We start from the raw sequence: 12,539 nt of genomic DNA on the forward strand, positions 1-12,539 counted from the left end.
CTTGTTGTTTGGCGGTCACATGGGACTAGAAAAAGGTGTCTGGAATTTTGGGGGTTAATGCGAAGGATTACATAGAGGCGAAATCAGGGAAGTATGGCAATATCACGTCTCAGCATGTGTTTCTGGGTTGAGACTTGGACATAGCTCACATACTATATTATAAACACGCCCAAGCTCTCTTGGCCGGGGAAGAAGACGCCGTGCTTGAATTGGCAGGAGTGAGAGAAACGGCCGCGGGTCAATAGTTGAAGGGGATGAGGTGGACGGGGGTTGGGGGTTGGAAAGGCACCGAAGGTTCTGACGGGACACTATTTATATTCAGCCTGAACTGCCAACGCAGCACACCTGAGACTTGCTTACACAAAAATACTGTAAAGTCTGCACTTAAACCCTAATCCTTCACAGCACACGAGTCCAGCGTTGGCAGGCTGAGGGGTGAAGTCTTTAACATGGAGGACGATGTTTAGGTTAAGACCTTGACTTAGTATCCAATTTTAACAGCCCTTTTTTCTCTATTTTTTTCCCCTTTCTTTCAAAACATTTAGTCAGTTGTTATATTACACCATAATTAAATTAGACGAAAGCTGTGAGAATGCCCCAAAGTCAACCTCGCCTCCTCTCCTATGGTGTAGCTTCATTAAAAATAGGTCTCTGAAGACTCTCGTTTTGGAGTAAACATCAAGGAGGTCAGTTTTTCATGCCAGAAGTGATCACCATTTGTTACTGATCCATGTAGTGACAGGTGCTCCATCACCCCCAGAGACCCACGTCACCAGTGACACACCCCACTTCCCACTCACGGCTCCCCCCATCGCTCCATGTCAGCTTCTTAATCTCGCTGGCGTAATGGCCCGATTTCTTTCCCAATCTTGTGCTCAGATCAGTGTGGAAGCCTCTACTTTCACAAGGGCAGAGTGATAATGCTTTAATTCAGCTCATCACCATGGTGACAGTGCTCCGCTCATCCCTAACTCACTGTCTCTTCTCACTCTTTTTTTTTTGTTGCCTCTCATCCATTCATTTCACTCGACCTTTTCCTCTTCCTTCCTTGTTTTTGCATCACCTCTTTTTCTTTCCTCCTTCATCCCACAGCAGAAATTTACTAATCGATCACGCAGTACACTGTAATCTATGCCGGGACGAGGCATCACACTAGATTTAATGTGTGTTTTATCTCCTTCGCCATGACTCAGGGAAAAGAGATAAATATGAGCTGAGGCTTCCTGCTCACTCTGTATCGAGTTTATAATTGATTCGTGTCCGATACGGTAATATTTTGCTCTGAGACGGTGGGTAATCGCAGGCTGAGCAGAGATGAGGTTCAAAGTGCAGGAGCAGCTGCTGTCACGTTTGTGGGAGATGTATTGGAAGGAGCAGAGTGTCGGCAAAGTCTGTATTGTGGTTTGGGTATGATGGCAGTAAGAGAAGGAGAAGACAGAGAAGGTCATCGCCTAGTCAGTGAAGGAATTTATGAATTGGCTGCACTCTGTTTGAGACTCCGTCTCTGATATTAAAATTACATAAAGCCACTTCTGCGCGTAAGCCTCTCCCTTTGTACTTTCTACAACATCCCATGAAAGCTCCTGGGATAAAAAGCATACCCGCACTTGTAAAGAATGTTTGAAATAAAAAGATGAAAGTTTTTTTTAGTTAAAAACCACATGGATGAAAACTGACCAAGTCTTAAGATGGCCAAAGTAGACATAGTAAAGCCTGGCTCTATAGAGACTTATATATTAAATATCACCACATGGCCGCAAAAATGGTCCAAAGTCCAAACATTCTCAGACTGTAAAGAAAGGTAGTACGCTCGAAGTAAGCGGGTCCGGTTTCCACAGACACAAGCTCAGTTATTGCTGCAGGTCGCGTAGAACAAACTGAGTCGCTGCAACGGAGTCGCTGCAGCGGCTTCGCACCGCTGAGGTTAACGCACCACCAGTGAATCTGTGGCGTCGGCATTGCAGAAAAGAAAACAAAGTTTGTGCTGGGTTTTAAGATTCAGAAGTTGCTCATATCAAATAAATTACATTCCCAGTTTCCATTTGACCCCCCAGCAAAACCTTGTCTGACCACATCCATCAAGAAAAAAACAGTTGTCAGGCTCTCCAATAACCAATATTCTTCATTTTGAGATGCACTTGTCTGAGTCATATATATTTTTCAAAACATTAGCAGAAGTTGAGAATTGAGATTTTGGAAAAGTCATGGAAATTAGAATCGCAAATTCTTGCACATTAGAGTACATGTAGGTGTAGTTTCAGAGAAAATGGGGTCATGAAAATTTTCCTCATAGTTGCTTGGAAATTTCCCGGAAATTTATTGGAAAGAATGCGTTTGAACCCTGATATACTGTTACAGTCTCACAAGTTTAAAAGCACTGGTCTTCACAGCGCTGCCACTGACTGGAAAACCATGCATCCTTTGGTAAAACACACAGGTTGAATTGCCGGTTGCACCTGCCCGTATATGGAGGAACATTTATGTGACTCAAAGTGAGTGGACCTCTCATCTCTGCCACGGGGGCCCTGAACAAAGGTCATATTCCTGGTGAAAAGGTCACATGCATGTATCACGGGTCAGTTGACATTGTTTTGTTGTGTTTGTTACTCTTGTGAGCTCATTTCCTACGTATTTATGCCTCTGTGTGTGTGTGTGTGTGTGTGTGTGTGTGTGTGTGTGTGTGTGTGTGTGTGTGTGTGTGTGTGTGTGTATGCATTCTGGGAAGAGGGTCATTCAGGTTTCGTGCTCTGTTCGGCTTTCCTCATAGTAAGGGATACTAGAGGGATTTAGCTGTAAAGCCTGGTCCTTTGTCCAGCTGATGGAATGTACTGGTCTACTGTGTGTGTGAGTATGTGCTGCATAGCTGCATGTAATTATGTGTGTGTGTGTGTTATGTGTGTATCACGTCACCGCCCATTCTTGCTACCTGAGCGTTTGTGTGACTGTATCGCGAGTGTGAATGTGTGTTATTTGCCTGCTGTCACCTTAATCACCGTTTATGTTTTTATCGCTTATGCCAGAGTTTCAGTTTGGCCCGACTCAGGTGGGGTTGCTCTTTGAAACAGAGCAGTTTATTGCGACGAAATCAAAGCACTGCAGGCAATTTGAGAGGGACGAGGAGGCATTCCTCTTGAAACAGCGTGCCTGAGCAATTATATTACAGAAGTTTAATAGTGGACCTAGTGAAGAATGACGCAGGGAAGTCTTTAATGCTGCAGGCTTGGGAGGTTGATGATTAGCCACCGGAGTGTGTGTGAATCAGCTGGAAAGGAGGCTAGAACAACAGGTTTTAGCCGTGAGACACACAATGCGGGATGGGGGCATGGGCAACTTGAGTTTTATAGCAGCTGGGTTGATGACAGAAACAATGACATGAGCTACATCAGGCTAATCTTTGCAGAACAAGAATCCCAAGTTGGCTTTTCCTTCGCCACGACCTTCTCTACGTTTTTTTTTTTCTATTCGTCGGCTTTTCTTTATCTTTTCCATGCGCATGAAATACAATATTGTATGGGCCTGTGTCTGGCATAGGGTTGTTGTTCTGGACCCATACATTTGACGACAGTGCGTGTCAACTTCCCTCGTGGCCCCCAATGCAATGCGTCATCACTCAGTGTATCAAACTGGTGTTCAAACCCAAGTTTAGTAGATGTGAGTCGCATAGTGGTGGCTAGCAATAGAATTACAGTCTATAACAGCAAAAACCTGGTGCCCGCAGGTGAGCAGCAGTCTATTACAGCACGGGCTCCACCTGTTTTCCTCGAGTTTCCTCTGGATTGGTTTTGCCGTCTGTGCAGCCACCATTGAGCATGTCTGCAATTAGGATGCCATATGAGAGATTGTGTCCTGGTTGGTGCACTTGCACCTCCTCTGGTTGGTTGTGGCATCTGTTTGGGCACCTTCGCTACGCCCTCCCGGTGAAAGGTTCAATCATCAGGTGAAAAGATGTGTCTGATGGCTCCACGTTACGGAGGAAGCATGTGGTCGTCCACTGTGCTCCCCATAGCAACAAGACTTCGCAGGTTGAATTGACGGATGTACACTTAGGGAGAAAAACTTGGCTTCTAAAGGAGTATTTGTGTAACACAGCTTCCTCCTCTGGCTTGTAGTTTGGGGCAAGAGTCCAGCAACAATAAGCAATTGCATATCGGCTGCTGAAGAGCCGAGCAGGGCAGAGCAGTGGCCCTTCAGACCTCACGACAGTAGCGGATTTGCAGATTCAGGGGCAAAGTATGTGTGCGCCCAATTGTGTTTGTGTTCAGTCCGGAGGGAGTAGCATGACCACTGTGTTCACCTGAAATATTCATTCTCAAGCCCAATTTCATTGAACTCAACACAGAAACTACTGGGAATCATTAACGTTGATTATAAAATTAACTGGGTAATGTTTTGTTCAGGTTACGTGTTGTCCATCATGGGGCGCCGGCGGATCCTCCACAACATCAACTCCCCAGACTGGGCGACCCGCATGCAGGCGGAGAGACAAGCTGTCAACTTTGTGGTCCAGGGTAGGAGGAGTTATTATCAACTTCAGCAAAGTTGATCACTTAAACACAACAAGGACATCCAAGAAATTGAACGTCCTGTTGGGGGATGAAGCAAGAGAAAGCGAAACGTCTGATAAATGACCAACGTGTGAAAACTGAAGCTGATAAAAGAAACTACCACTTTGTTGCAAACAGCTAGAACGGCGTTGGTTTACTTCCTTTGGCAGGTTTCATGCTACTAAGCTATAAGTGGCTTAGGACACAAACCAGGGACAATGCAGGCGCAGACTGTTTCATAGAAAAGGCTGTCCGATGACTACACACCAACTAGCAGCCAGCCTCCATCTCTGCGGGGGTCCAGAGCACCGCAATGCACATAGGGAGGAGGGAAGAATCTCGATGTGCTTGTCTAAATGTGCAGGTCTAAAAATGATAGATAATAAGTTTATTTCCCCCAAAACAGGGGTGTTCCTTTAAGTAAAAGTGTGTGTGTTGAGTCTTAATCAAGCTAACCTCCCCTGTTTTGCATGCTAACCACTGCTTGACCTACGGGCCTCTTGTAGAGTGCTCTCATTTGTCACTGTGGCGGAACTGATGTGCATGAGCCAGTGTGCGTGCGGGTGTGTGTGTGTGTGTGTGTGTGTGTGTGTGTGTGTGTGTGTGTGTGTGTGTGTGCGCGTGCGTAAACATGCATGTGTGTGTGTGTGTGCAGGTTCTGCCGCTGATCTCTGTAAGATGGCCATGATAAGAATCTTCAACCTGGTTTCCTCCTCCAGCTCCCTCTCCATGAGGTACGACTGCTAAACTACCCCCCCAACACACACACACACACACACACACACACACACACACACACACACACACACACACACACACACACACAACTCGCGGTACATCTCTGTGAATCGACTCAGACAGCACAAGGCCATGTGCCGTATTTATAGATGGGAACTGATCGAGTGTGTTGTGCCAGAACACATAAGCGGCGTTCACTGGTTACCAGCCAGCTAAATATGTAGACTTGAGAAATGTTACCAAATAACTACTACTGTTACACACCAAACATTCTGCTGGAGTAAACACACTCGAAGCACCAGCCAAAACACACCAGATTTAGACGGCTCGGAGGGCAGGACGCAAAGGAGGGGAGAACCGAAGCCTTCATTCTGGTTAGCCAGTAAAGATCAAGTGGCTGCTATTAGTCATAGTGTGTGTGTTTTTTATACATGTGTGACTGCAGGCTGATTGCCCAGCTCCATGATGAACTTCTGTATGAAGTCGAGGACTCCCAGATGGAAGAGTTTGCAGGTGAAATAACAAATTCAGCACCACAGTATTTCTCTGTAATTAAACTCAGATTAAAAAGCAAAACAGCTGTGTGATAAAGGATATCACTGCTACTGGGCAGTGCTGGTTCTTACTTCTGCTGGACATTAAAGAGTGTTTGTTTTAAAAAGCTTTTAATGGATGTGATTGTGTGTGTGTGTGTGTGTGTGTGTGTGTGTGTGTGTGTGTGTGTGTGTGTGTGTGTTTGTTTACAGCTCTGGTGAAGAGCACCATGGAGTCCTTACAGCACATAAACCATCTAGGAGTCCATCTTAAAGTGAGCAAGCGTCACATCATGGATTTCTCCCTTTTGTTGTGGCTTTTTTTTTTGGCTGATGTTGGTTCCAGTCACACACAAGAAGTAGACAAAATCAGGTTGCTTCCGTTGACGTTCGTTGTAAATACCAAACAAAAACAGCGCAAGCTCGCCCCTCCCCCGTGTTTCTGCAAATGTCATGAACGCGCATCAACATGTGAAGTGGATCTGTGCTGCGCTAATGTCACTAAGATGAGTGAGCAAACTCCAACTGTTACCGTGAGTAAATTCCTATTCGAAGTCTTTAGACAATATCTTTACCACGTTAGGTTATGAGTCACCGCTGATTTATTTAAAATTATTTGATGAGCTCATGCGACAGTGACACTTCTTGTAGAATTTCCCCTTCCTGGAATCCATGCTAGTGCTAGCTAGGACCTATAGAGTGAGCTAGGAATAACAAACTGTTAAATTGAAAAGTGGCTTATGAGTGTCATAGCTACTACGCTACTTAAACGACTCTGCTTATTCCCTGATGTATGCACACACACTAACCTCCCCCCATCCCCAACCATCTTGTCGGTGATTGGCTGGAACCTGGTTTGTTATGTTTATGTGCACATCCTGTGCACTCAGTGTTTGTTTTCCATTTGTGAGCCCTGTGTCGTCTCCAGAGACCTGACTTTTTCCATCCTCCATAGCAGGCACCTAGCGGATCAAGGGGAGACGGCAACGATTTGAGACAAAAATGAAATCGCGCTGAAATCATGCAGTAACGCCTCGAGCAGCTTTAAAGCAGTCATTAGAAGCTTTTGATGTTTAAGGTCTGTCCGTTTGAAAGACACATAAATGCTTCAGATTCCACCAATGTGATTTGTGCTGATTCCACGGAACAAAATATTGTGGTATTTTTAGCTTGCGTGAACCACATTTCAAGGCTTTAAGTGAAAAACCCAATGAAAAAAAAACCACACTGACCCTGAGACGAGGGATTCTCAGCAACTCATTCCTGTGCTGCTCTGTTCTCATGTCTTTCCCACCTTTTTTTAGAGAGAATATTTGCCACTTAAAATAAGGATATTTTTACATCAACTCGTCGTCAGCCGCAAACGCGTGAAGGAAATCACTCCTATATACAACTAAACACAAACAGCATCACTCTGAGTTTTTATTTCTCGGTCTGGGGGTGTATGTGTTTTCCCAGGTCCCCCTGAAGGTGGCGGTCTCCAGTGGCAAGTCCTGGGGTTCCATATCTGAGCTTCACGTCCCTCCAACTTCTCCTTCCGTTTGAGTCCTCCTCCCTCCCCATACGCTCTCCCTGCCTCTCGTCTCGTCTCCTCACTTCCACCGCCACGCCTCCCCTGTTGAATATAATTTACAGTCACCATCCTAGACAGCTTCTATTCTCCGTCTCTCTTCACTTGTCCTGCATCCACGTCGCCATGGAAACCAGGCAGCTGCAGCTCCTTCCAGCTCCCAGTTCTCGCTTTCACTCCATCCGTATCCGGGGGCAACGGCAGGAGCCACAGACTGGATTGCACCAGTTCTTTTCTCTCTCACTCTCTCTCTCTCTTTCTTTCTCTCTCCCTCCATCCTACTTAAAAAAAGATTCCTTGTCCTCCTCCTTCCCTCCTCCATTTTCACACTATCTTGTCAAGACCGCCACTGTTTCTCTGCTGCGTTGCCAAGGTGAAGCTTTGACTGCTTGATATTTACTGCTTCATAAAATTGGATTCTAGTTAGATTTTTCAAGAAACTCCTGAAATATCCTGTACTGTGTTCCATAAAACTTTATCGTGTTTTGGGTTGTATTATTTGTTCGTGCTTAATAAATCGTTGGTAAACCCAATGACCTCTCTCATACAAGCTTTTTTTTTTTTTTAATTAACGCCCAGTAAGTCTAATTTAACGATCATTTGCATGCCATGATAAATTAAGTGCCCTTAATCTAAGAGGCCATCTTATATTTAAAAGATTCTTCTTCTCATCAAACTTGAGGGTGGCTGCACTCGTCTGATTCGAAGCAGATGATCCAATTTTGCTTCACTGTGAGTCTCCATCTCCTTGCTCTCGTCTTTTCAATGCACTCATGGAGCCCATTTCCCCCTTTGTCTTGTTTCCTGCCTCACACACACATACACACACACACACTCACATTCCACAAATACTCGTACACAAGCCCTCGCTTCAGATGCACACACACACACACACACACTTTTTTATCCACCCAGCCACCATGAATAAGCTTCCAGGCACACTGACCGAGTTTCTTTTATCTTTACTCCCTTTTATACTGTCCTCCAATTAGTCCCCTTATAAAAGCTCTATATGTGTGACATTTTGAACAGCCTAAACCTCTTTACCTATTTAAAATGTCATCATTTTAAGTTTCACGACGGCCCTGTCTCGTTTCTGATTTACGCTCCTCTAGTTTCCTTTTTTTACAGCCCAACAGACCTTCGCTTCGCCCGCTGACAGGAAAGGGGTTCTCCATGTGTGACTGTGCTGATGCGAGGGAAGCTTTTCTCACCAGGTCAGTGTGAACAGTTCAGACCCAAAGCAACAGACAGTGTTATGGAAATCTGCCCCTCTATTCTCTCATTGTTCTGTGGTTTAAGGGTGTGCAGCCTGAACCCCCCCCCCCCCTTTTTTTTTTTTTTTTTTTTTGGAGAGGGGAGTGTGAGACCGGTATGTGTAAATTCTAAAGGACACTCTGCATTTTTGGAGTGTGCAAATTAAGTACAGGTAAAACAACTCCGAATATCTGAGTTTTACAAATCCCTTTGTGCTTCATGTAGTTGCAACAGCATCCGAGCGTCATCGTGTTATTGTTTTGCTGCCGTTGCAGTTTACTTGATCTTGATGATCACTATTGTCTCGGTTCTGTCCCGCTGTCTCTTTTATTTAGTTACATGAATAACATATTCATATTTTATTGTACATGGTAAGACCGGGAAGTATACCTGTTTCTGTTTTGCCTTGCTTTTGACAAATTGAAGAAATTTCTTCAGGATAAATAAAACTTTTCTGATCTTTTCTTATCCTGTCTTGGCTCATCTCATCTTATCTTGTCTGATCTTATCCATGCATCCATTTTCTATACTGTTTATCCGTTAGGGGATGGGTTGGGGGGTGGGGCTATCCCAGCTGACATTGGGTGAGAGGTGGGGTTCACCCTGGACGGGTCACCAGTCCGTCACAGGGCCATCAGGAGCAATTAGGGGCTCAGTATCTTGCTCAAGGACACTTGGACATGGTCACCAGGGGAAGTGAGGATAGAACCAACAACCCTTCGGTTGCTAGACGGCCACTCTACCTCCGAGCCACGGCGTCCGCTGTTTTGTCTTATCTCATCTTATCTTTTGTCTGATCTCCTCTCCTCTCGTCGGCTCATCCATTGACCGAGTGGTGCCTTCACTTTTTAATGACCCGTGCTGATATCAGAAGCTACGGCCCCAGAGGACTCAACGTTGTCAAGGGCAACAGCATGAGCTTCCCCTAGCTAGCTGCCATGGCGACTGGGAGATTTGTAAGTATACCCTGCTGCTCATTTCCTCTTGCCTGTGATTGCAGACACTGTGAATGTTTCAAATCTGATCAATTTCTTAAGTTATTCAAGTTATGTTCTCTGCTCTCTGGATGGCAAACAAGCAAACAAACAAACAAGCAAAAACAAATAGTTTACAGTTGCAACATGTAAAAGCTTAATGCATCATCATTTTTAATTGATACAATATATGTACATCCATGTTTGAATCATAATGCAGGAAATCCCATCTTTACGTCTATACAGTGTTCCAGTTGAATCAGTATAAAAGAAAGGGTTAATAATCATAATAGTAATCCCCGTTTGCTAATACAGCACTCTCCCAAAGGAATGGCAGGAGGGAACTGATAGCTAATAGCCAATAAAACTCAGGTTTCACTGCAGTCTCACAGAGGTGGAGGCAGACCGGTTTAACCAACAGCACCTAAACTGTGGCGGCAGATTCCAGGCTTAATCAATGGCGTGCTTCTTCACATCAAGCGCTTGACCAGTAAATCTGCTGAATCACCTCCGCCTCGTACTCTACATGATTTCATCCTCATGTTCAACCTGTAACCTATAGAACTCAGCGGGCCCCAGCTGCTATTTAGCCTCCCTCCTACACTTTCCTCCACTACCATATGGGCCTCTTCTCAAATTCCTCACTGGAGCCAAAGCACCCCTCTTTCCCCTACAGGTCCTCTAACCCCCAATTACAAAGTTCCCGCATTTTAACTCCCTTCCCCCCCGAGTCAATCATCCATCTTTTCCAGCCACATCCATCAATCCCTCCTTCCCCTCCTCTATCACGAGCAGCTGCTTGACCTGCCTGCCTCACCGCGGTGCGGCTGCATATCAGTCCCCTGCTGTGCTGTGTGCGGGTCGGTTTCCTGGCAACAGATAACAGCCATGACAGGGCTCCCAGGCAGAGAGAGCCCGCTCGCATCGCAGCAGCTTGCTAGCTTGATGGCTCAGTCCGGCCCCACTGATACGGGTGGCCGGTGTGAGCTGTAAGCTAACAGTGCTGCCACTGTTACTGTAATAGGCTCTCTCTGATGAGTCAAGAGTTCAAGCAGACAGGCGGGACAAGAAAAGCTGTGTCTGAACACATCAGTGTGTGGAGCCAGAGCCCAACCCCCCAGGGCTAAGATGGCGTGCAGCCCCTGAAAGTGGCTGTAAGTCACTATGGTACTGTTGTGAGGTAATGCAGATGAGGACACCCGCATTACTGGAGAACCTCGTTAATAGTGCTTTAAATATCTTTAAAATATAATTTTATATATTTTAAATCCACAGTTTCTGTTACAAAAGGAGTAAAAATGACCCCCAAATGCTATTTACAGTAAATATACTTTACAACTTTACAGTTACTAACTTACAGATTCAAAAAAGACTTTGAATCTTGCGCGTAAGAAAAGTCAACCAGGTTGAGAGTTGCAATTGTGGCAGCTGCAGCATGTTTTTAATTTATTGTTTTTAACCGTGCTGATAAAGTAGTGGTAGTGGAGCTCGGTGTGTCTCGTGTGGAATATGCTAACCGGAAGTCTTTCGTGATTACGTGAAAGCTCAGTTCAGAGACTTACAGCAGACATCGCTTTCAGAGAGCGGCCGCGCCATCTTTTTCTCCTGTCTGCTTGAACGTGTTTTCCCCCATTTCGCATTAACACCTGTACAAATATGCAGAGGTACACTTGTGTACTTCAACTTAAGAGTTTTAAAAAAACAAAAACAAAAAAAACACATCTTTTGACACCTCTTTGTAAAGAAAACTACAAAAAAACAGACACATTTTACAATCAAACACCCCCTCAGGCTCCTGTATGAGTGGTTTATGTATAGGGGATATAACATCAATGCAGCATTTCGTGTTCATAATAAAATCATTTCTGATAATGTATCATTTAGCGTCGTCTAGTTGTTTGTATTTATTGCTTGATTAGATGGCACGTGGGCAGGATTTTTTTTTTCTTTTCTCGAAATAATACCAAATAGTACAGGGTTGTGTTGAACAAAATATAGCCAGGTAAGGCATAAAAATGCAGCAGTTCCTGTCAACCTTTGGCTGATTTCCTCTTTCAAAATAATAATAATTAAAAAAATTAAATTAAAAAAAAAAAGCCACGGGTCAGAATATGAATTATACGCCATGTCTCATATCGATGCTAATGATACATAAGGTCTGTAGGACAGGAGTGAAACTTCATCCGTAGGAAATATTTGAGAAAAAAACAAAACAAACGACTTGTACTGGAATAGCAAAAACAAGACACAGTTGTGCTACAAGTGCTTTTGTGTTCTTGGCACCTGTGGCCTCAGTCCCGAGTGAGTCCCGTATGAGCCACAGTGGAGCAGAGTCCTCACCAGAGGTGGAGAGAGAGAGAGAGGGAGTCCATGCAGAGTCAACACCCCCCACCCCCCCCCTTCTTTGAACTGCCAATGTACCACATTCCTCCCTCACCCCTCGCCCTCCTCGTTAGGCGCGGAACATTCCACGTGGCAGCCATCTTCGGAGAACAAGCTCTTACATGATTGGTTGCGAAAAAAAACAAAACTCAAACAACAACAACAACGACAACCAAAAAAAAAAAACAAAACGTCAGGTTGCGGTAAATAATGATGGAGGTAACAGCTATTTACAATCACACGTAATGTCTAACATCTATTGTAGTGGTTTAGTCACTTGATAAAAGAACCAACAGCTGCTTTTTCACTCTCTCTTTTTTTGGTCTTTTTTTCCTCTCTCAAAAGCAACAAAAAAAAGAAAAAAAGAAGAAGCAACTGGGGAGGAGGAGGGGGGGGGGAAACAAACAATCAGACAAACCCCAAAAACAAATAACATTAAAAAAAAAATCAGAAATGTTGGCAGTTTACATTCATGCCTGTGAGTGTTCGTCCCCCTCTTTTTTTTAACACACACCACGAGAGTCACACAACACACACAGGA

The 12,539-nt window shown here is 44.6% G+C and overlaps 1 protein-coding gene across 3 annotated transcripts in view; it reads left to right on the forward strand.

Annotated features, from left to right (window-relative positions):
- poln (polymerase (DNA directed) nu) overlaps nt 1-8,123 on the forward strand; it is a 48,948-nt gene extending 40,825 nt beyond the window's left edge. Inside the window, exons 23-27 of one of the 3 annotated variants that reach the window (XM_086197036.1) lie at nt 4,398-4,508; nt 5,200-5,278; nt 5,728-5,795; nt 6,029-6,090; nt 7,274-8,122. In XM_086197036.1, the coding sequence (XP_086053162.1) occupies nt 4,398-4,508; nt 5,200-5,278; nt 5,728-5,795; nt 6,029-6,090; nt 7,274-7,360 (407 nt within the window). In that variant the 3' untranslated portion in view covers nt 7,361-8,122. Of the gene's footprint in view, nt 1-4,397; nt 4,509-5,199; nt 5,279-5,727; nt 5,796-6,028; nt 6,091-7,273 lie in introns of all 3 variants that reach the window. The other 2 variants (XM_086197035.1, XM_086197037.1) reach the window with 2 other exon arrangements.
- Nucleotides 8,124-12,539: the final 4,416 nt, after the last annotated feature.

This window comes from Aulostomus chinensis, chromosome 24 (assembly GCF_037954235.1).
Source record: "Aulostomus chinensis isolate RoL2024-O1b breed Wild chromosome 24, RoL_Achi_v1.0, whole genome shotgun sequence".
Lineage (NCBI taxonomy): Eukaryota > Metazoa > Chordata > Actinopteri > Syngnathiformes > Aulostomidae > Aulostomus > Aulostomus chinensis.